The 23,760-nt window shown below is 42.4% G+C and overlaps 1 protein-coding gene across 5 annotated transcripts; it reads right to left on the bottom strand.

Annotated features, from left to right (window-relative positions):
- Positions 1-706: 706 nt before the first annotated feature.
- LOC103932403 (mitochondrial amidoxime reducing component 2) lies at positions 707-23,752 on the bottom strand. 5 transcript variants are annotated; one of them, XM_048574144.1, is made up of 10 exons: positions 23,580-23,751; positions 22,619-22,768; positions 21,959-22,135; positions 21,685-21,773; positions 21,534-21,598; positions 21,244-21,346; positions 20,964-21,074; positions 20,738-20,877; positions 4,409-4,412; positions 707-861 (listed from the first exon to the last, which is right to left on the bottom strand). In XM_048574144.1, exons 1-8 carry the CDS (start codon positions 23,689-23,691, stop codon positions 20,752-20,754), a joined length of 933 nt encoding a protein of 310 aa, XP_048430101.1. In that variant the 5' UTR covers positions 23,692-23,751; the 3' UTR covers positions 707-861; positions 4,409-4,412; positions 20,738-20,751. The 5 variants fall into 5 exon arrangements, with proteins under 5 accessions (XP_048430101.1, XP_048430102.1, XP_048430104.1 ...); XM_048574145.1 differs by lacking the exons at positions 4,409-4,412; positions 20,738-20,877; positions 20,964-21,074; ... (4 more) ...; positions 22,619-22,768; positions 23,580-23,751 and adding exons at positions 1,092-1,202; positions 1,372-1,474; positions 1,662-1,726; ... (2 more) ...; positions 2,763-2,912; positions 17,711-17,874 and having other exon boundaries at positions 707-1,005; XM_009341992.3 differs by lacking the exons at positions 707-861; positions 4,409-4,412 and having other exon boundaries at positions 20,593-20,877; positions 23,580-23,752.
- Between the last annotated feature and the right edge of the window lie 8 nt (positions 23,753-23,760).

Below are 23,760 nucleotides of genomic sequence, written 5' to 3'. Positions count from 1 at the left end.
AAGGAAGGTGATCAACTTCAGCCGAAACCCCGTGTTGCACTCCATAGGAGGCCATGGTCTCAATTCCAAGTGCGAGTTTGTAAGCAAAATGGACTGCCCAGATTGGGAGGTTCAGTTCCAGGTCTACGTCAGTGCCTTGTACAAAGCCAGAGGTGGCCACATTCAGCGGTTACGACAACAATTTAGTCAAGTTGTTCTTGGACAATGATTGGGAAATATGTCCGTACCATGCCATGGAAGCAGCCATCTCTGACCAACCCTTTCAAGCTCTGGTTGTGGTGGACTGATTGTTGTAACCTAATTGTTTCCCAACTCTTATAACCTAACAGTTACGAGGACTCGCAAATATGATACAACTCAATTCTCAATTCCCTTAATCAACCTGCAAGTAGCACAAGAAGGCTATGGAAGAAGAGGGAAGGAGAGATGAAGGAGCAGAGCTCCAAATATTTTTGTATTTAATTTCCTTTTTATCAAATTAACCCTCCCGCAAAGCCATTACACAATGGACTATTTATAATACTCCCAAACCACCGCCAGCTAGCAGAATCTAACAGACTTTCCTAATTACTTGTAATAATCCCATTTTACTAACTAATTCAATGCCTAACTATGATTAAGCTAATCAGGGTCATAACAAAATATAACCTACAAGGGTGGTGATATCCCTCTTGCTCTTTAATTATGTAAAACAAGCTTTTAGAACGCTACGGCCAAATGCGATTGTATTATAATTTATTGGGGAGTTTAGCTAGGCCACACGCCAAGAAAGGCATCATCACATATCATTCATCATGATACAAACAGCCCACTTGTTATTGTGCACTAGAAAGCAGTTCTTATTGTCCGTGTAACAGAAAAGTGTATATTCTTCGACTTTCATGCTGCTGCTTCATCAGTAGAAGAGACTTTGTTTAGGACATAAACCCGATCTCCAACCGTTACGACATTTCCCTTCTGCCCAGTAAGGAAGCTTTTGCAAACTAGGTTCTGCCCAAAGTAGACCTGGAAATCCATTTACCACATGTGAATCACTGCATGGATACTGAAGGAATATGATGCAAAGCCCTACAATTACTACCTATACTCACCTTTCCTTGCTGTTTTCGCGTCGGACGCAAAACTGTATCAGATCGGATTTTCTTAAGAGTGTTATTTGGCTCGGGCCCTGCAATGCCTGTGTCTTGATTGATCGTAGGTACCTTAAAAACACGAAAATTCATTTGTAAAGATCAGACGATTCATATTAGTCTTTCTGAAATGCTCAGCTCTTAGTATACTTTTGAGACGAGTATTAAATAAATGTTCTTATGTAATTTAGCTTGAGTGTCACCACATAGCAAAAAATGCAGAAAGGGTAAGAATCTTAACCTTACAACGAGAGCATAGCTTGACACCGAGAAATGTGAGTTTGTCTATTTTGATTTCTGTCCACAAGTCCTCAGAAAATGGTTCGCAACCATCAACAAGAATACTGTGACATGCAAGTAAGAGTTTTCAAGATTCAAAACTGTGAGTATCTATATAAATATATGTTATAACACTGATAACAATTTTGGTAGAGTAGAAAATTACTTGAGTGCTGAAACATGTCATTGAAAGTTCAGAAATTTGGATGCTTATTAAAGATTAAACAGATGGAATGATAAATTTAGAATTACTTGGGTCTAAAACGGTTAATTGGTATGGGTTCCGTCAGAAGCTGATTCAGTGCATCCATTGATCCCTACAGAATATGTAATGACAAGTTCCAGATAAGAGCTTCCCTCGTAAAAGCAAAAGGACGTACTTTTCACATTGCAACTTGACTAACCTGAGATATTAGCATGTAAGGATACATGTTGGAGAACATGGTTTTGTATCCTGGAGCATATTCGGGTTCCACAGGCCTAGTTTCTGAAACTGCATTGGAACACAGTGGGCAGATTAATTAGTTTTGTCCTAATAATACCTGTGTGCACCACACTGGATGCTATTGCATCTTCAAATTGATTTTCCTATCCAGAAATAATCGCAGGTTTTGATTGATCAGCCCTAGTTGGTGCGCTCAGTGCCTAACTCTTTGAAAGCACCATTATAAAGTCTACCTGTATTAAAGCGAACAAGTCGACTGGGTTTCCCAATATAATCTGAAAACCATTTTGATGCAGCATTTCCTTCATCTAATGCAGAACCAGACCATTCCCACATGGAAACCCCATCTGCTATTTCTCGTGGTGCACTCAACGAAACCTTAAGTACATCCATGCCAGGTGCTTTTAGTACTGCAAAAAGAATGACAGGTCGTTATTCAATTTAATAACTTCAACAGAACTCACTGAATGTTGAAAGGTAGTTAGCACAATGACCATATGTTATGAACAACTACTTTGATTGCCAGTACAGCATTGAAATGATTACTTTTCTTCTACAAAACGATTATTTTTTACTACAAAAGGTGAATAAACTTGAACCAAATCCTATACGGGCAAAGAAACAACAATAATATAAATACAACAGAAGAATGTGACTATAAGAAGGAGATTAAAATTAAGAAAAGAGTAAAGCTCCACTTCAACATCCAACTAGGCATCACTAACTCCGGAAACAGGTATACATCATGTGCGAATTTGATCATTAGTTAGGAGAAAGAAGTATGAGTTAATTACCACATCTCCTGCTTAATAGTAAAGTTTTTCGGCTCCGGAAAGCATATAAAAATAGTGAAAAAAAATGAGCAAAAACAAACTCTGTAGCAAACAGAAAATTTACTTTCTTTTTACCTAGATAAGAGCTCTTGGTAGGTTCCCAACCCTCGACAAACGCCTCGTTTGGCAGCTCTACCTCAACCAAAGCAAGCTTTGGTTCAACTTTTTGAGTATATGCCCTTCCTTTGGAGTTTACAACTAACCACTGCCGATCCCATCGAAATCCTGTACACCCAAAACATGTTGGAAAAATCAAACATGCCCTGCACTTTGCAATCTGACCAACAATCTTCATCTCAATAATTCCAAGTATTCCTTGTTACCAACTTAAGAAATATAACGGACCATCAATAGTGTAATAAAAAGTCATTTCAGCTAATATTTGCCAGTCCCTATGGATTAACTGAGTAACTAAAAGTGATCGAATTCGAGTAACAAGGTGTTTGGGCCCCAAATAATATTGTTGGACTGAGTGTAGGTTTATGCTCGGCTCAAAGTTGTTTCAAATATACTGTGGGTTGCTTGGTGATCCCGGGCCATTTAGCAAGGATGGTCGAGTCCTATCGCAAGAAGGAGTAGTTCGGATAAGCAAAGGGGTCGAAGAAGTTCTAGTGCAATTCGGATTCTCAACCAACAATGAATATAGCCTCAAAAAGGGGGTGAGTTCAAAGTCCTAATAGGGGTAGGATTGGTCGAAGCAGAGTCAGAATAGAACAAGAAGTCCTAATTCAGATATAATTTTGATTCAATCTCGAGGAGGATTTGGTGCTATAAATACAAGACATCATGCAACAATTGGTGGATCTCCAATTCAACATACAATTGCCCTGCGCAAAACCTCTCAACATCTTGAGATTTTTTCATTTTCTTTTCTCTACCGACACATCTTCAGTTTGGATAAACAGCACTGTGAAGGCAACCGGCGAACACCTTCAGTTTGGATAAACAGCACTGTTGCTGCAGAATTAGCCGACTGAGGAGCACCTTCAGTTTGGATAAACAGCACTGCGTCGAAGCCGACTGGTTACCTATCTAAGTCTCGGTCAAGAAGGGTTTCCGAATCCTTATTGGCAGAGGTCATCTTATTAGCCTTCTCGATGAAGTAAGGTGGTGTGACGAGTTACAACATTCGGCGCATTGAACGCCAAGTGATTTTATGATTGGATACTCACGAGTGAGTTTCAGAGTTCGGCATTCTGGTGGTCGAACCATATTCACCATCAAGACATACATCACCTTTGAATATTTGTGTTCGTACAGTTTGGTGTTGATTCGACGTGCTTATACTCTCACAAATATAATCACTGTGACCGAATCCAGCGCCGACAATTTGTGAACTTCGCAGAACTAGCAGCTTTGTCTTCAGGCTCAGAATTCGAAGGCTAAGATTTGTTCCTTCCTCGGCCACAACCGCAAAATAAAGAAATCAGCAACGCACTCACCGCAACATCAACAAATTTTACTTATCGATCAAGCTCGGCCGACGAATTGGCACGCCCCGCATTCAACCGAATGACGTAGTTAGCTTATTAGTTACTTGGCCTGCGCACCACGAAGGCTTTGTAATTTTTAGGGTCAACATTTTGGTACGCCTAGTGGGACATTGTGCTAGACCTTTAGAGTTCATGACCATTAAGACATGGTCCGTAAAAAAGAAAACAATCATGGGAAAGTCAACAACTGACTTACCAGTGCAAAGCCCTGGACAAGATTTGTCTCAGGCACAAAATCCCATCATTGTTGCACCACCCGAGGCTATAAATACGACACGCCGAGAAAAGGAAATTTGTCTCAACGGATAGCCTCGCAACCCAGAAATTCCCAACCAAACGGCAGGCATTTTCGTCAAAAGAATAGTGGAAGATTGTAACGAAGATGGTAGGGAAGGTTCTGATCCGCCAACTAGGTCATTTCTTCGAAGACAACTTGATGAACAATCTCGGCAGGTCGAGCAGTCGATTGGCCAGAAAATGAATGATTTACTAGACGCAATACGAAGCAATAGTGATACACAGACCATGATGCTTGAACTGCTGGTCAGTAAAGCCTTCGAAGATGGCCACATCGGCCAACCTCGACAGCCTTCCTTTAAGAATGTTCCATTACAAACCGAGAAAGGATCTGCTCGGTTACAACCAATTGACTTGGAAAGAAGAGGCGGGTCAAGTAGTAGATCTGATGAACCTGACCAGGGAGCAGAAGCAGCATCTGTCAATATGACCGATGTCCAAAGAATGATCGACTCAGTCTTAAAAAAAGGGTCGAAGTTCCTAAAATTTATCCATCCGTACCCAGCTTATGTGGAAAAGTTTGAATACCCTAAAGGCTTCAAGATCCCCAACTTCAGTCCGCTTGCCGGAGAATTATCCTTATCTTCAGTTAGAACATGTAGCTTGGTTTACGACGCAATGTGGCGACATCAATAACGACTTCCATAAACTACGGCTATTCAACTTTTCACTGACAGATTCAACTTTTGCTTGGTACATTAATCTCCCACCAAACTCTATCTAGAGTTGGGAGGAATTGGTCGAGAAATTCCATGAACAATTTTATCGACCAGGGTTGAAAATGTCCGTTTCATTGTTGGCTAGGATGACTCAAGCTTCAGACGAATCGCCAATGGAATACTTAATAAGGTTCAAGTCGGCCAGGAATTGGTACCGAGTACCTCTCCCTGAAGTTGAATTCGTCAGAATTGCCCTAAATGGCCTGGACGTGGAATACAAAAAGAAATTCCTGGGGGTAAATATTCAAGATATGTACGAACTTGCTTAACACGTTGAGTAGTATGATTATTTGCTCAGAGAGGAAAAAATATCGAAGTCCCCATCTCGGGGAACACTATACAAGAATCCCACAGTCAGCTATGCATTGGCCAAAAACGAGGACCCCCAGTACGCTAGTGTGGATGCGGCTGAAATAGTGATAGATAAACCACACGTTTGCAAGGCATTAGCTCAAGTAAGTCCCAAAGATGCCAAGACCCGCTTGGCCTCCGAAGAGATGATTAAAACATCAAAAGTTTACACTTTCGATATCACCAAAGCCAATGTAATTTTCGACCAGTTATTGATAGCAAAGATCATCAAACTTCAGGCCAAGACACAACATCCCTAAGGCTAAAGAATTGAAGGGCAAAGCATATTGCAAGTACCATAATTCAAACAAGTATGGCACCAATAATTGCGTTGTGTTCCATGACGCGATTCAAAGTTGGATTGAGAAGGGTAAGTTAAAATTCCCGGAGAAACAGATGGTGGTCGACGTCAATCCCTTACCCTCGACGACAATTGGCATGGTGGATGCTCATCTCCCTAAAAACAAAGGAAAAGGGAAGGCCGAATTCATCCCGGTGCAGCATGTCCGTTGGCAGAATGGTCAACCGAGACTTCAGATTGATTTATTTTCAAATGCACCACCCACGGAGTCTTCAGGGCCAGCCATCGTTGAACCTATGTTAGGTTTTAGTTCCGAAGAAACTGATGAATCAACCACTGTAAAACACGAATTGAACCTAAAAAGAGGGCATCTTCGGCGCCAACTTCATGTCCGTCATCTACAGCCGCAGCAAAATCGTCGAAGGAACTCGGTGCCGGCCCATGACGGCAAGTGTTTGAGAAACTCGGCCCACAGGTACAAGCAAAAGACCCAGCCCCAGTCAGACGACGTCTTGACTTTGACGCACCATTCTATAATGAGGACTATTACTCGCGCAACTTAAGCAGTTCGAGTTCACCAATAAGTTGAAAAACCTTCAAGCCACCAAAGCCACGTGACCAACGTTGGTACAGTTACAATTTTCCAACTGGCCTATATACGGCGTTATCTAAGTCTCAAAAACGTCGTCGCCAACAGATAGATTGCATAGCTTGACGACAAGAAGCGCAGACTAATTCGACTACTCGGTGGCAGCCAAAAGAGGCAGTAGAAAACGGCGACGATAGGCCTACCCTGACCATCATGGTCGAATTGCTTCAAGAGAAAAAGGCAATTGATCGCGACTTTGAGATCACCATTGAAGAGTCCGACAAACGCATCAAGCTTCTTCTTCAGCCTGGAGAGATGAAAGCTCGTCTCGAGCATTTTAGACAGAGGCTGAAAGTAAACTTCCCCCGCTATCACCTGCAAGAACCGTTAGTAAAAGTACGACGCAATTTGCACCCTCTATTCCTCGGTGAATCCTTGGAGTACATACGGGAATTTCATAAGAAATATTCCACTAATGACTTAAACGGACTACCCAAGGCATGACAGGAAACCCTTGACCTTAGCACTAACTTGCCCTAATGCTGAGCAAATTATCCAGAAAACTTCCGATCCGGCAATGAAAGCTAAGTTCCAGCATATACGTGAGGCTCGAGTCCTCGGCTTTGAGGTCGACCCATACACAGATATAGACATCGCCGAGTTACCCTTTTCACTCGAAGACCTTCAGCATTTGCAATATCATTTCGAAGTTTTCTTGGCCATATCTCTTTTCGGCCTTATGCCAATGAGGAAAATCGTGTGGCGCGTTTAGACGCATACTTGGACACAAGGAACGCCTGAATTGCCTACGAAGAACGAGCCCGTAAAGCACTACAAGAACAAAATCAATCTTCGACAGTAAACACGTTCGAGGAAAATAACCAGAAGAAAATAGATTTAGTCCACGCGCTCTAAGAGCAGGTACATACCGAAGTGCTAAATAATCCAATTGAAGACACTCCAACAACTGATACTACATCTGCTACTTTAGAAGACGACGACCAAGACCCGATGGGTCCTTCGGTCCTCGAGCATATAGAGATCAATATGGTCCATGTCCTACCGACTGAGTTTTAATCGAGAACCCATCAGTCAAATTTTTTAGATGAGGACTGTGGTTGCCGAAGAAGCAACACAAGTGGATTTCATCGCTACGGAAGAAGATGGGGAAATCAGTAAAGGCCATAACCTTAAGGCAGCCCTGGCCGAGTTGTTTCCCCGTTCCCCTTCTGTTAATCTCTAACATCTAAAGTCGTTATACGTCACAGCTCATATTGAATGATATCTCATTTCCAAGGTGTTTGTCGACTGTGGAGCCACAGTCAACATCATGCCGATTTCCATCATGAAGACATTACGCCATTCCGATGACAAGCTTATACCATCAGGGATAACGATGAGCAGCTTCATTGGCGACAAGTCTCAAACCAAAAGAGTGATCCGGTTAGAAGTCAGCGTTGCAGGTCGTAACCACATGACAACATTCTTTATAATTAACTCAAAGACTGACTATAATGCATTGCTCGGCCGCGATTGGATCCATTAAACAAGTTGCATTCTTTGATCGTTATACCAAGTTCTCATCTTTTGGGACGGTAAATCGGTCGTAGTTCATCCAGCCGATAATTAGGCATTTGAAACCAACATGATCCAAGCTCGCTATTATGACGATCACGTCGGCTACATTACCCTCCAGGGTTTTAACGAGGACGGATGGCCAACCAGAATTTCAGTTTAGAAAGCTATCGAGATAGGCGCCGAAACTGTATAGCAGGATTCGGCGAGACTCGACTTGGCAGATCTAATTACCAACGTCGATGACTGATGCCGCCAAACAAGAAAGGTGTCAGGTTGCGGTTTCATCTACCATGGAATGTCTGCTGGCTCATTGGTATGCCATTGCCAAGCAACCATACTTGAGCATAAACTTAATAGAATTTTTAGCCGAATGCGGATAACAGCCCCGTTTTATCGTTCGACAAAGTTGAGGCCGCATCGGCCAAACTCGAAGACAATCGGCCTAGGTTAAGGACCCATTGGAAGAAATAAATGTTGGCACAGCCGATGAGCCTCGACCGTTGTTTATCAGTGCGTTATTACCGCCCCCCATGAAGGTCGAGCTTTGTAAACTGCTCCATGAATTTAAAGATTGTTTTGCATGGAATTATCATGAGATACCAGGCCTTGACCGAAACCTCGTCGAACATGAGTTACGCATCAAAGAGGGTTGTAAGCCTTTCCGACAACCCTCACTGCCGATTCTCGACAGAAGTACAACTCGGCATAAAAGACGAATTAGTTCGGCTTTTGAAAGCCATGTTTATTAGGACCGCTCAGTACGTTGAATAGGTTAGCCAATATCGTCCCTGGTGTTAAAGAAAAGTAGAGCCCTCCGCATTTGCATCGATTTCCGTAATTTAAATCTAGCCACTCCCAAGGATGAATACACAATGCCAATCTCGGATTTACTAATTAATGCCGTAGGCAATCATGAAATATTGTCCTTTCATGGATGGCCATGCCGGTTACAACCAGATCTTTATCGCTAAAGCTGACGTTCACAAGACCGCTTTCCATTACCCGGGGGCACTCGGTACCTACGAACGGGTCGTCATGCCATTCGGCCTCAAGAATGCCAGCGCCATATACCAACGAGCTATAAATACGATATTCCATGATTTGATCGGTACGATCATAGAAGTTTATATCGATGATGTGGTTGTGAAATTGAAACGCCGCCAAACGCACCTAGATGATTTTTGGCAAGTATTCCTTCGTATGTGTCAACATAATCTCAAAATGAACCCGGCCAAATGTGCATTCGGTGTATTGGTCGGTAATTTTTTGGGCTTTCTGATGCGCCATCGTGGCATTGAGGTCGACGAAAAAAAGCTCGCGCAATCATTAGCACTCCACCCCCGACGACTAAGAAGCAACTCCAGTTGTTGCTTGGGAAGATAAATTTTCTCTGCCGTTTCACAGCTAATTCGGCAAGCAAGATCAAAGCATTCTCTACACTCCTCAAACTTAAGAACTCCGACAAGTTTGAGTGGCGCGAAGAACATCAAACAGCTTTCTCGCAAATCAAGGTCTCCCTTACCACGCCACCAATACTAGTATCGCCTCGTCGCGGTAATACTCTCAAACTGTACATTTCGGTAGCCGCTGAATCCATCGGTTGCCTCCTCGCACAAGATAACAATGTTGGGCGTGAACAAGTTATCTTTTATCTCAGCTGCAATCTGAATTCGCCAGAGATCTATTATTCATCCGTCGAGAAACTTTGCTTAGCTCTATTTTTTGCCGTATCAAAACTTCGGCACTACATGCTCCCATTAGTTACTTAGGTCATTGCCAAAACAGATGTTATTCGTTACATGCTCACTCAGCCTATCGTCAAAGGCAGAATTGGGAAATGGACAATGGCTTTATCAGAGTTCAGTTTGCAGTATGTACCCCAAAAGGCTGTCAAAGGCCAAGCCCTCGCCGATTTTTTGGCCCAACACCTTTCTCGTTATGGCTTTGGGGGCAGCGACGTTGACATTGGCTTAGTCAACACACGCGACACCCATTGGATGATGCATTTTGATGGCTCCAGCACCTCGACCTCGACTGGTGTTAGTATCGCTATTCAATCCCCCAACCACTACCGCTGGTATTTCTCTCTTAAGTTAGATTTTGGCTGTACGAATAATCAGGCCAAGTATGAAGCTCTTATCATCGGTCCTTTACATCCTGCATGATTTAAGAGCGACCTGTGTCCTCATCCTTGGTGATTTTGAACTGGTGATTAACCAACTCAACGACATTTTTCGTTGCATGAGCTGTACTCTGGCATCCTATTACATGGTCGCCACCTATTTGGTCGAGTCGTTTGAACGAATTACATTTGAGCACATTTCGCATGTTCAGAACACTGACACTGACGAACTAGCACAACTCATGGGGGCAAGCTAGGCAGGGTAACACCCACAGTCCTGCGATCTTACCCAGCCTTGGTCAATCAGCAATTTCTCCAGCGCAATCACGTGATACGCACGAGAGTGATGTCTTTACCATTGTTACTAGAGCGATGAGACCTCGTAAAAGTATGTGTCGTCGAGACACTACCAGATGATTGCAGAAGGGTGATTTTACAATATCTCGATAACCTCAACAGTAAACACGACTGAAGAACGAGGGTCCACGCCACGAATTATGTGTCATACCAGAATGAATTATATCGAAAAGGTGAGGATGTGTTACTATTACTGTGCTTCGGCCACAGGAGGTTGTCCAAGCAATGGCCGAAGCACATGAAAGAATTTGCGAAGCTCACCAATCAGGACGCAAAATGCGTTGGTTGCTCCGACAACAAGGTTACTTCTGACCGAGTATATTAAAGGATTGCATCGAATACGCACGGGGATGCATACAATGCCAGATTCATGGACCAATACAAAGAGCCCCGACTGAATTACTCCACTCAGTTACCAAACCATGGCCGTTCAGAGGATGGGTAATGGCAATGGACATAATCGGCAAAATCACACCATCTTCTGGAGTGGCAAAACACGCATGGATACTAGTGGCGACCGACTACTTCACTAAGTGGGTCAAGGAAAAATCATACGCCGAATTAACAGCCAAAGAAGTTTGTAGTTTTGTAGAGGAAAATATTGTGACCAGATTCGGCGTGCCAGAAACGATCATAACGGACAATGGCACAATCTTCACAACCGACATGTTTAAGGAATACACGGCGAGTCTGAATATCTGACTTGAGCAATCTACGCCGTATTACCCATAAGCGAATAGGTAGGCCGAAGCAAGCAATAAGGTATTAATCGGCATTCTTGAAAAAAGGGTAAGAAAGAAGCCTGGGATGTGGCATTTAAAGCTAAATGAAGCATTATGGGCCTATCGAACTTCACCCCGATCCGCCACCGTAACAACTCCTTACGCGTTAACTTACGGACACGACGCTATGTTACCAGTCGAGCTAAGTATAAACTCATTACGAGTGGTCGAGCAAAGTAGTTTGTTCAGTACCGAATACAGTCAAGCCATGAGACAAGAGTTAGAAGACTTGGAAAAAATTCAGCTTGACGTGCGTAATTTATTAGTAGCATAGAAGAAAATTACCGAGCAAGCTTATAATCAATGTGTCAAACAAAAAATGTTTGGCGAGGGAGAGTTGGTTTGGCAAACTGTGTTGCCCGTAGGGAATAAAGGCCCTAGGTTCGGCAAATGGTCGCCGAATTGGGAAGGACCATTCATCGTCCACAAAGTTCTCGACAAGGGGGCATATCATCTTAGAGACTGGACCGGTTTAATTCACAAATTACCAATCAATAGGAAATTTTTAAAGAAGTATTATCCGGTCACATGGGAGATGCAAAAATAGTCTATTTCATTAATAAGTTCGTAAAAACGAGTATACAAGTACAAATGGTCGATTCGCTTATAGCTAAATACCCTTAAGGTGAGGAGGGAATGAGAGTTTCAAGAACAGCCTTCAATTCTAACCACCTCACCTCATCCATCGTGACCTCGGCCTGCCGATTCCTCTTGTCCATTTTCAGCTGCTCGACATGCCGCACATTAGCCGCATATTCGGTCAGGCAGGATTTGCCGCCCGACTCGAAATCTCTTGCTAACTCGGAAGCAACTGCCGACCTTCAATTTTGAAGTTCGGCAATTTGACGATCGAGGTCGGCCAGCGCTTCCTTTTTTGTCTTCAGCATGTCGACCCGTGAACGCAAAGCTTCTTGAATGACCATCGCAGCTTTCAAGTCATCTTTGGCCCGAAGAGCTCTCTCGAAAATACTGAAATATTCCCGAGTTCGTTCTAAAGTAGAAGATGCTCTAGTAATAGCTTCGTTGCTTAAGTGACCATCAGCTGCAAGATCGTTCAGATATGCCCCTACGGAGTTAAGGCCCTGGCACTCAAGAATTTGTGACGTCGAAAGGGACAACAGTTCCTACATCTTGATGAGGGCATCTAGTTCGACCGTTGACACGGAAGGTTTGGTTGCAGTCATTGAAAAGCCAGCCGCTCTCGATGTAGTCGCAATCAAGACGTCGAGCTCAACCTTCCACGAAGGCTGTACAAGAAGAGAAAATTTGTAAGCAGAAGGAAAGTTATATGGAATGTAGAATAGAGGGAATTTGTTTCTAAACCTGCCGATGAGGAGACTTCGACCACATCCTCTGGTTCGTTGCTCGAACCTAGAGAACTTAATGGCTGAGCCTAGTGCCTAAGACTGCTTCTCAATTCACGCGGCCGATGGAGTTTATCTACATGTGACGACCACTGAGGTAGCCAGGAAATGTAGATCACACCATTCGGCTCATAGAATTGTCGGTGAAATGAACGTTCGGGCACTTGACATTTAATATTTTCCTGGGTTCAGATGCGTCATAATAAAATTAATAAAGAAAGGGGAGTGAGCCTTACAAAAGCCGAGGTAACATCTCATGGAGGAATGTTTAGGTCTTCATCTTGTGGATGGAGCGGCGTCTCTGCCGTCGCCTCAGGCTCAATCAGGGGTCTCTTGTAGGAGGATCCGGTTGAACAACCGCCTAGACCACAGGGGAAAGATTGACGGAAGTAGGTCTGGTTGGTAGAGAGTGACTTGCCAGCGAAATCTCGTCACCCTTGTCGCTTTCATCTTCCTAAAATAAAAAGCTGTTAAGATTTGTAAAGTTGATAAAATGAAGAAAGGTCATTAGTGACATAGTCATACCTCTTCCAAGATTATCGTCGACTGTTTCTTCGAAGAAATTGTCTCGACGGGTGGGGTTATTTTCTCCACAACAGGCGCAGCCGTTGGCAGGTCCCTCGACCAGCGAAGCAGTCCCTAGATCAGCCACGACCCCAGGGACGACTTGGGTTGCTTGGCAAGGTGTTGTTGGTTGTTCTTCCGTTGGGGCTGGGATGATCGGGGCAGGGGGAGAGTTGCTTGTTGATGTTGTCCCAGTAGTGTGGCTAGAAATCACGTGGATCTCTCGTTCCCCCTTCTTCGCCAAGTTCTTGACGCGTTTTGAGGGTCGGGGAGCTTCGCCGACCACTTCAGCTACCGAATGAGGCCATTTTCCTTGTGAAGGTTGCACTGGTGATTTTACTCCTCTTAGAGAGAGCATATTTCTTCTTGGTTGCAGCCACGGTGATCACGTCCGCTTTCTTCGACGACCGACCATCTAAGAAAACAAGATCACATTAGCAAGGGTCGGTGACAATCGAAAAAAGAAATAGAATAAAGGGTTGCCATCTACCTCAAGTCGGCTCTTTGGATTGGAAGGTAAAGATTTTTTTTGGTCGATCGTCGAAAATTTTGTCGATGATGTTTTCGACCGCAACCTCAAAGAAGGCTCCGATGTACTCCTCCCACCAGTCGCCGAAGGTGTCTGTGCTGTGAGATTTAGGGAGAGTTGGTCGGAGGTGAAATGTTTTGCACCAATCTTGAAACTCTTTCTCGGAGTCTCTCCACTCCCTCTCCGATGAGCCAGAAAAACGTTCTCGGCTGAGGAGGGAACCAGAAGTGAGTAGAGGTACCATACAACCTTGAAGGTATCCAAGTTGTCGGGCCGTGAAGTGAGGGTGGTAGACTTCTCAACTTGCTCGGCGAGAATCACAACCAAAGGGAAGGTCGCGTGCTAGCACGATCGACCCCCAGTTCTGGCGAAGGGTAGCATCTTCACTGTTATTCTAGGTTGATTTTGGAAGCCTGATGGAGCAAGGGTGCTCTCTACAACGACACGCTAAAAATTCGTCGTCAAAGAAGACTTCTAGGCCGAAGAGGTACTTGAAGACTTCTTTGGCCTGGTGAGGAGGCAGCAACCGAGATGCCAATTGAAGGCTGAGCGAGGTAGTAGGATGAAAGGCAGAAATATCTGGTTGAAGTGTGGCAAAATAGACTTGTAGCCAGAGTTGGAAGACCTAGAGGGGACCATTCTAGTTCGGGTCAATTTTTCCGATGGTCGCCTCGGCCAGGCAGCGGAGAAGATTGGTGAGAACGGCCAAGCTAAGTGCCACAGTATGACCACTAACCAGAGCCTCGGTCACTAGTATGTTCTCGACCAAACACTTGTTCGACCTGGTACAACAAATGAATTTGTTGTACCAGTAGAATAGGAAGGCTTCGTGCTTTCCATTCCGAAGACTTACCTCGCCTCGACCAATGAAGCAGAGGATGAGGGTGTTGTAGTTGAAGAAGTTTTTATGTAGCTTCTGAACCTTTTCTTTCGAAGGCTCTCGACCATCTTGACTCAGTGTTTCGACGACTCGATCGTCGAAGAGCGCCTTAAGGTCGAGATTCGATGGGCGCCCAAAGAGTGCAGCATCTATCGGGATGCCAGAGGGATGAGTCCCAAGAATAGCAGAAACGTCAAGGATGGTAGGGCCGAGAGGGCTAAAGGGAAGACCATGGTGTTGGTGGCCGAGCACCAGAGACTCAGTGCTGCCATGATGAGTTCTTTATCAATAGCTAGCTCCATGGTCGAGAGTTTGATGGCATCATAGATACCAAGAGCCTTTTACTTTTGGCCGAAGAAATTTTCCATTCGGACGACCCAAGCTGCCCAGTTGGCATTGGTCGTAGGCCAGGCTCCTTGGGGCTTCGATGGGTCCCATTTCGACTAGTCGAACCCTTGCAGTAAGGGTGTCAGGCAGTGAGCCTTGAAGAGGGTGGTAATAGACGAGGGTACTGCATCCTTGAAGAGTGGCTCCAGGATTTGGTGGGTAGTACTCAGGTGACTTTCGAAACGCAAAGTTTTGATGGAGCTCCGATCGATGAAGCTCTTGCATTTGCTGCATTCGTCGTTGAGCTTGGAAATAATGTTGGAAGTCATCTTGGAAAAGTTGGAAAAGTTTGGAAGAATGCTTAGGAGGATTTCTGGGATAAGAGTTTGTTTTTTGGGATTTCGAAAGCAAAATGGCAGAGAGATTTCTTTTCGAAGGTTTCTGAAAGCGTGAAATGAACGAACGGGAGGATTTCAGGTATTTATAAGCATTTAAGAGGAAGGTCAAACGTTTGATATTCAGAAGCGCTAGATTTTCAAATTTAAGGGAAAAATCGACCGGGAAATGGCCAATCATTTTGGATATCTCGCGAATCTCCAAGGATATGATCGAGGTTTTTGGGGATTTAGGATGCACGATTGCGTGCTGCGGCGGATTTAATGCATTGATGAGGAAAAGACATTTCGACGGGCGCACATTTTCGAGGGCCATGATTAAGAGTTGTTAGGGTTATCGGAGAGTCGACACCTGGTATGACATCGGGAAAAACAGAGATTGTGCAATCATATTTCATAAATGCGCATGGTAAAGGTTATCAAGGCAGTTAAGTCTAAAGGAAAAAAACGTTTTTGCTTCTTCAAGGTCGAGAATCGATCGAGGATTGGCGGTCGACGACCTCAGAAACGAAGAGGCAATGTTTGGGCCCAAAATAATATTGTTGGGTTGAGTGTAGGTTTATGCTCGGCAACACTCGGCCCAAAGTTGTTTCAAATATACTGTGGGCTGCTTGGTGATCCCGAGCCATTCAGCAAGGATGAACGAATTCTATCGCAAGAAGGAGTAGTTCGGATAAACAAAGGGGTCGAAGAAGTCCTAGTGCAATTCGGATTCTCAACCAACAATGAATATAGCCTCAAAAAGGGGGTGAGTTCAAAGTCTTAATAGGGGTAGGATTGGTGGATCTCCAATTAAACATACAATTGCCCTGCACAAAACCTTTTAAACATCTTGAGATTTTTTCATTTTCTTTTCTCCACCGACACTTCTTCAGTTTGGATAAACAGCACTGTGAAGGCAACTGGCGAACACAAGACATCATGCAATAAATACAAGACATCATGCAACAAATACAAGACATCATGCAATAAATACAAGACATCATTCAATCTCGAGGAAGATTTGGTGCTATAAATACAAGACGTCATGCAACAATTGGTGGACCTCCAATTAAACATACAATTGCCCTGCGCAAAACCTTTTAAACATCTTGAGATTTTTTCATTTTCTTTTCTCTACCGACACTTCTTCAGTTTGAATAAACAGCACTGTGAAGGCAACCGGCAAACACCTTCAGTTTGGATAAACAACATTGTTGCCGTAGAATCAGCCGACCGAGGAACACCTTCAGTTTGGATAAACAGTACTGCGTCGAGGCCGACTGGTTACCTATCCAAGTCTCGGTCAAGAAGGGTTTCCAAATCTTTATTGGCAGCCTTCTCGGCGATGTAAGGTGTGACAAGTTATGACATTCGGCGCATTGAACGCCGAGTGATTTTACGATTGGATACTCACGAGTGAGTTTCAGAGTTCGGCATTCTAGCGGCCGAACCACATTCACCATCAAGACATACATCACCTTTGAATATTTGTGTCCGTACGGTCTGGTGTCGATTCGACGTGCTTATACTTTCACAAATATAATCACTGTGATCGAATCCGGTGCCGACAATTTGTGAACTTCGCAGAACTAGCAGCCTTGTCTTCAGGCTCTAGAATCCGAAGGCCGAGATTTGTTCCTTCCTCGACCGCAGTCGCAAGATAAAGAAGTCAGCAACGTGCTCAACGCAACATCAACAAATTTTACTCCTCGGCCGACGAGTTGGCATGCCTCGCATTCAACCGAATGACGTAGTTAGCTTATTAGTTACTCGGCCTGCATGCCACGTAGGCTTTGTAATTTTTAAGGTCAACACAAGGATAATCAAAATGTTACAAAACCATATTTTCCAAAACCCAATTAAAGCCTCCTGCATAATACTCTTCTCATATGTTTTTCCCCTCCTAGAACATCAGTGGGTAAAAGAAAACTCCCAGCTTTAATAATGTAAATAGAATAATCCAACAAACTGATAACAGCACTAGAAAAAGTATAGGCGACCCCAAGCCTACAAGGCTCCCAGCTTTGCGAGGGTCGGGAGATGTCTATTGTACGCAGCCTTATCTTTGCAAAGAGACTGTTTTTGCTACTCGAAAAGGCATGGAGATAAAAAATAATTAATTTCATGTATAATTTCAACAAATAGGGAGGAAACTCAATTTGATCAATTTAATATGGATCCTTAATTTAACTTAATCATGCAAACAATTTCATTTAAAAGCTAAATGATCATTTCATTCTGGTGCCTCAAGAAAGAAACAGACTTTCATGTACTTTTCAACCATATGGTAAAATAGATTCAGCTGGTCCAACAGAAATATCACTAGTGAAATTGAAAGTGGAAGAAATGAGAGTAATAGAGAAAAGGATTAACCATTGTGAATTAATACATACCCGTTGGAGTAAGAGGAGCTTGGGACACTGAAATTCCGCGGCATGATTTTACTGGGTATATGAAGATTGATGAGACCTTGGCTATCGGTTCTGCTGCTCCTACCTTCTCCATCCTCTCTCTCTCTCTCTCTCTCTCTCTCTCTCTCTATATCTCTCTAGCATTCAAATTTCAGAAAAGGGCCTTTTGGAGTGACGAGCTATCACTTCGTTTTAGTCCTGCTGAACAGTCACTATGGCGGCTTACCAGTTTGACATATGTCCATATTTTTCTTCTTTCTTAAAAAAGTTACGTAATATTAAAATATCATTAAATGACCAAAATACCCTTATACCCCAATTCAATTTGTCCAGTCTTCTCCCTTTCCTTTCTTTTGTTCACAGGCCTCAACTTTGCTTTGTTCCTCTTTTTCGCAAAAGCACATGCACGCACCAGTTTTCATTTTCAAGTTTAAGCAAATTTAATTAATGGGTTCTTTAATTTTTATTTTTTATTTTTATGCAATGTTAAAAATACTTGTATGAAAGATTAGAATAACTATTTTAGAAAGAGCTACGCCAATTCAAAGACAATTACAAGTTATTTTAACTCAAGATAGTACAATTCAAAAAGAAAATAGTGCAACCATGGTACAATACTAAGGTTGTTTTGTTATCAATTGTATAAAAACAAATGAATGAAATTCGTAAATGCGCTTTTCCAAAGGCTCTAAACATCAGAATAAAGCTCTTCTCAATAAAAACCCGCCTTTCGCGCTTCATTCGATCCAAAACCTGCTCCAAGGACCGAAAATCACCCGAATTCGAGTAATTCTCAATGAGTGAATAAAATGTCGAATCACCCGATCTGTAAGAACCCAATTTGGCACCTTTCCTGAACATTTCATCAGAAATTGGGGGCTGGATTTCGTCAATGTTTACAGGTTCGGCTTCGAGAGCTTGGTTGGATGGAATTGCAACAACTGAATAGTGAGAGAGAAGTGAAGAAGTTAACAACTCACATGGCGGGATGGGATAAAGACCCAGCTTCCAAACGCCCTGTGGGATTGAGCTGCCGAGGAGCTTCGAGTAGTAAGTTGAGCATTTTGGCATGGGATTAGAAGGGCTTCTTCTGGGTTTTGGATTGAAACCTGCATAAATCTCCAAATGGGTTGAGAGACACCGGAATCAAAATACTGGGTCTTGATGCGTTTTTTGACGTTTCAGATAGAGGCGAACTCTCCGAGTGAACTCGCTGAGTGCTCTCAGAATATCACAGAGTCCCTTAAACCAGAGCAGCAGAAAGAAGGTAACGTGAAGAAATCCTGGTCGGAAGAAGAAGGAGACGCCGTTAGTAAGGGATTACATGCGGAACCGTTAGATCTCCTTCAAATGAGATCGTGCGGTTAATAATTAAACATGCCCTCAGCGATCCCATTTGAATACCAAAGGTCGAAAACACGATTGTTACATAAAACAAATTTACTGTTACGCGATTTCTCATGCTTAATAATATATTATTATGTGTAAGTATTTTTTCCACGTAATGATAAATTATTGAATAAAAATATCATGTGACGATGAACTCATTCTATATAAGTTATTCTCTTGTTCCTGGGTTTGAAAGATATTTTTGTGATTTGGGTAAGTTGGATAGAACATTATGTTAGTCCTCTTGCACGATTGCACTTGAATTCAAATTTCCTTCTTTGTCTCGACCTTTTGGCTAAGATGCAGTGCAAGTGTTGCTCATACGATGCATTACAAAACGTGAAAGCCGCCACCGGCTGCTGCGGTGTTCAATACAGCACTCACTTCCACATAAAAGAGTAAATTGTAGTAATGGTCTCTCAACTAAAAATTCATTACCATTGGTCCCTCAACTTATCAAAATGTGTAGTTATAGTCATTTTCATCAATTTTGTCAAAATAAGTTATGTTGGAATGACCATTTATACAATTAGGGTCTCTCAACTCATCAAAGTGTGTAATTATGGTCATTTTCATCAACCACATCAAAAAATTTGTCAAAACGAGTTATGTTGGAAAAACTATTGCTACAATTAGGTTAAAGTTAAGGGACCATTTCTCCAGTTGAATTAAAGTTAAGGGACCAATGGTAATGAATTTTTAGTTGAGGGACCATAGCTGCACGTTTTGAGGAGTTGAGGGACCAATGATAATAGATTTTTAGGTGAGAAACTATTGCACTAATTGAATTAAAATTAAGGAAATATAGCTACAATTTACTCCACATAAAATCGTAGAATATGTGAATGATGAGGATGTCGGGCAAGCAGCCGAGCGTCAGTGGAAGGCAAAGGTGGAGGACATGAGGATCAACTTAAAAAACCAACAGAAGGGCAAAGGCGAAAGAAGAATTTGAGCAACTGCTTGGCTGTTCGTGATGTCTCCCCCGAAAGCCAATTCGGCAGGGATGTATCGATAGGTTTGGGACTGTTGGTGTCCGAATTGACAAAGAGCCGGCATGGAAAGGAAAGGTGATCAACTTCAGACAAAACCCCGTGTTGCATTCCCTAGGAGGACATTGTCTCAAGTCCAAGTGCGAGTTTGTAAGCAAAATGGACTGCCCGGATTGGGAAGTTCAGTTCCAGGTCTACGTCAGTGCCTTGTACAAAGCCAGAGGTGGCCACATTCAGCGGTTACGACAACAATTTGGTCAAGTTGTTCTTGGACAATGATTGGGAAATATGTCCGTACCAAGCCATGGAAGCAGCCATCTCTGACCAACCCATTCAAGCTGTGGTTGTGGTGGACTGATTGTTGTAACCTAATTGTTTCCCCACTCGTATAACCTAACAGTTACGAGGACTCGCAAATATAACCTACAAGGGTGGTGATATCCCTCTTGCTCTTTAAATATGTAAAACAAGCTTTTAGAACGCTACGGCAAAATGCGATTGTATTATAATTTATTGGGGAGTTTAGCTAGGCCACACGCCAAGAAAGGCATCATCACATATCATTCATCATGATACAAGCAGCCCACTTGTTATTATGCACTAGAAAGCAGTTCTTATTGTGCGTGTAATATTCTTCGACATTCATGCTGCTGCTTCATCAGTAGAAGAGACTTTGTTAAGGACATAAACCAGATCTCCAACCGTTACGACATTTCCCTTCTGCCCAGTAAGGAAGCTTTTGCAAACTAGGTTCTGCCCAAAGTAGACCTGGAAATCCATTTACTACATGTGAATCACTGCATGGATACAGAAGGAATATGGTGCAAAGCCCTACAGTTACTACCTGTACTCACCTTTCCTTGCTGTTTTCGCGTCGGACGCAAAACTGTATCAGATCGGATTTTCTTAAGAGTGTTATTTGGCTCGGGCCCTGCAATGCCAGTGTCTTGATTGATCGTAGGTACCTTAAAAACACGAAAATTCATTTGGAAACATCAGACGATTCATATTAGTCTTTCTGAAACGCTCAGCTCTTAGTATGATTTTGAGACAAGTATTACATAAATGTTCTTATGTAATTTAGCTTGAGTGTCACCACATAGCAAAAAATGCAGAAAGGGTAAGACTCTTAACCTTACAACGGGAGCATAGCTTGACACCGAGAAATGTGAGTTTGTCTATTTTGATTTCTGTCCACAAGTCCTCAGAAAATGGTTCGCAACCGTCAACAAGAATACTGTGACATGCAAGTAAGAGCTTTCAAGATTCAAAACCGTGAGTATCTATATGAATATATGTTATAACACTGATAACAATTTTGGTAGAGTAGAAAATTACTTGGGTGCTGAAACATGTCATTGAAAGTTCAGAAATTTGGATGCTTATTAAAGAATAAACAGATGGAACGATAAATTTAGAATTACTTGGGTCTAAAACGGTTAATTGGTATGGGTTCCATCAGAAGCTGATTCAGTGCATCCATTGATCCCTACGGAATATGTAATGACAAGTCCAGATTAGAGCTTCCCTCGTAAAAGCAAAAGGACGTACTTTTCACATTGCAACTTGACTAACCTGAGATATTAGCATGTAAGGATACATGTCGGAGAACATGGTTTTGTATCCTGGAGCATATTCGGGTTCCACAGGCCTAGTTTCTGAAACTGCATTGGAACACAGTGGGCAGATTAATTAGTTTTGTCCTAATAATACCTGTGTGCACCACACTGGATGCTATTGCATCTTCAAATTGATTTTCCTATCCAGAAATAATCGCAGGTTTTGATTGATCAGCCCTAGTTGGTGCGCTCAGTGCCTAACTCTTTGAAAGCACCATTATAAAGTCTACCTGTATTAAAGCGAACAAGTCGACTGGGTTTCCCAATATAATCTGAAAACCATTTTGATGCAGCATTTCCTTCATCTAATGCAGAACCAGACCATTCCCACATGGAAACCCCATCTGCTATTTCTCGTGGTGCACTCAACGAAACCTTAAGTACATCCATGCCAGGTGCTTTTAGTACTGCAAAAAGAATGCCAGTTCGTTATTCAATTTAATAACTTCAACAGAACTCACTGAATGTTGAAAGGTAGTGAGCACAATGACCATATGCTATGAACAACTACTTTGATTGCCAGTACATCATCGAAATGATTATTTTTTACTACAAAGGGTGAATGAACTTGCAACCAAATTCTATATGGGCGAAGAAACAATGATAATATAATATACAACAAAAGAATGTGACTACTTCCAAGTATAAGAAGGAGATTAAAATTCCGAAAAGAGTAAAGCTCCACTTCAACGTCCAACTAAGCATCGCTAATTACAGAAACAGGTGCATATCACGTGAGAATTTGATCACTAGTTAGGAGAAAGACATATGAGTAAATCACCAAATCTCCTGCTTCAGGATAAAGTTTTTCGGCAACAGAGAGCATATACACAGTAAAAAATGAGGGAAATCAAACTTTGTAGCAAAACAGAAAATTACTTTCTTTTTACCTAGATAAGAGCTTTTGGTAGGTTCCCAACCCTCGACAAACGCCTCATTTGGCAGCTCTACCTCAACCAAAGCAAGCTTTGGTTCAACTCTTTGAGTATATGCCCTTCCTTTGGAGTTTACAACTAACCACTGCCGATCCCATCGAAATCCTGTACATCCAAAACATGTTGGAAAAATCAAACATGCCCTGCACTTCACAATCCAACCAACAATCTTCATTTCAATAATTTATTCCCTGTTACCAAATTAAGAAATATAAAGGACCATCAATCAATAGTGTAAGAAACAGTAAATTCAGCCAAAATTTGTGCTTTTGTGGATGCATTCATTTGCCAGCTCCTATGGATTAACTGAATAACTAAAAGTGATCGAATTCGAGTAACAAGGATAATCAAAATGTTACAAAACCATATTTTCCAAAACCCAATTAGAGCCTCCTGCATAATACTCTTCTCATACGTTTTTCCCCTCGTAGAAAATCAGTGGGTAAAAGAAAACTCCCAGCTTTAATAATGTAAATAGAATAATCCAACAAACTGATAACAGCACTAGAAAAAGTATGGGCGACCCCAAGCCTACAAGGCTCTCCGCTTTGCGAGGGTCGGGAGATGTCTATTGTACGCCGCCTTACCTTTACAAAGAGACTGTTTCTGTGACTCGAAAAGGCATGAAAATAAAAATAATTAATTTCATGTACAATTTCAACAAATAGGGAGGAAACTCAATTGGGTCAATTTAATATGGATCCTTAATTTAACTTAATCATGCAAACAATTTGATTTAAAAGTTAAATGATCATTTCCTTCTGGTGCCTCAAGAAAGAAACAGACTTTCATGTACTTTTCAACCATATGGTAAAATAGATTCAACTGGTTCAACAGAAATATCACTAGTGAAATTGAAAGTGGAAGAAATGAGAGTAATAGAGAGAAGGATTGACTGTTGTGAATTAATACATACCAGTTGGAGTGAGAGGAGCTTGGGACACCGAAATTCCGCGGCATGATTTTACTGGGTATATGAAGATTGATGAGACCTTGGCTATGGCTTCTGCTGCTACTGCCTTCTCCATCCTCTCTCTCTCTCTCTCTCTCTCTCTCTAGCATACAAATTTCAGAAAAGGACCTTTTGGAGTGACGAG

This window comes from the organism of the source record quoted next, unplaced genomic scaffold (assembly GCF_019419815.1).
Source record: "Pyrus x bretschneideri cultivar Hongxiangsu unplaced genomic scaffold, Pyrus_bretschneideri_v1 Contig7, whole genome shotgun sequence".
NCBI lineage: Eukaryota > Viridiplantae > Streptophyta > Magnoliopsida > Rosales > Rosaceae > Pyrus > Pyrus x bretschneideri.
Note: the sequence above shows the minus strand (reverse complement) of the source record. Positions and strands in the feature narration are given on the sequence as shown.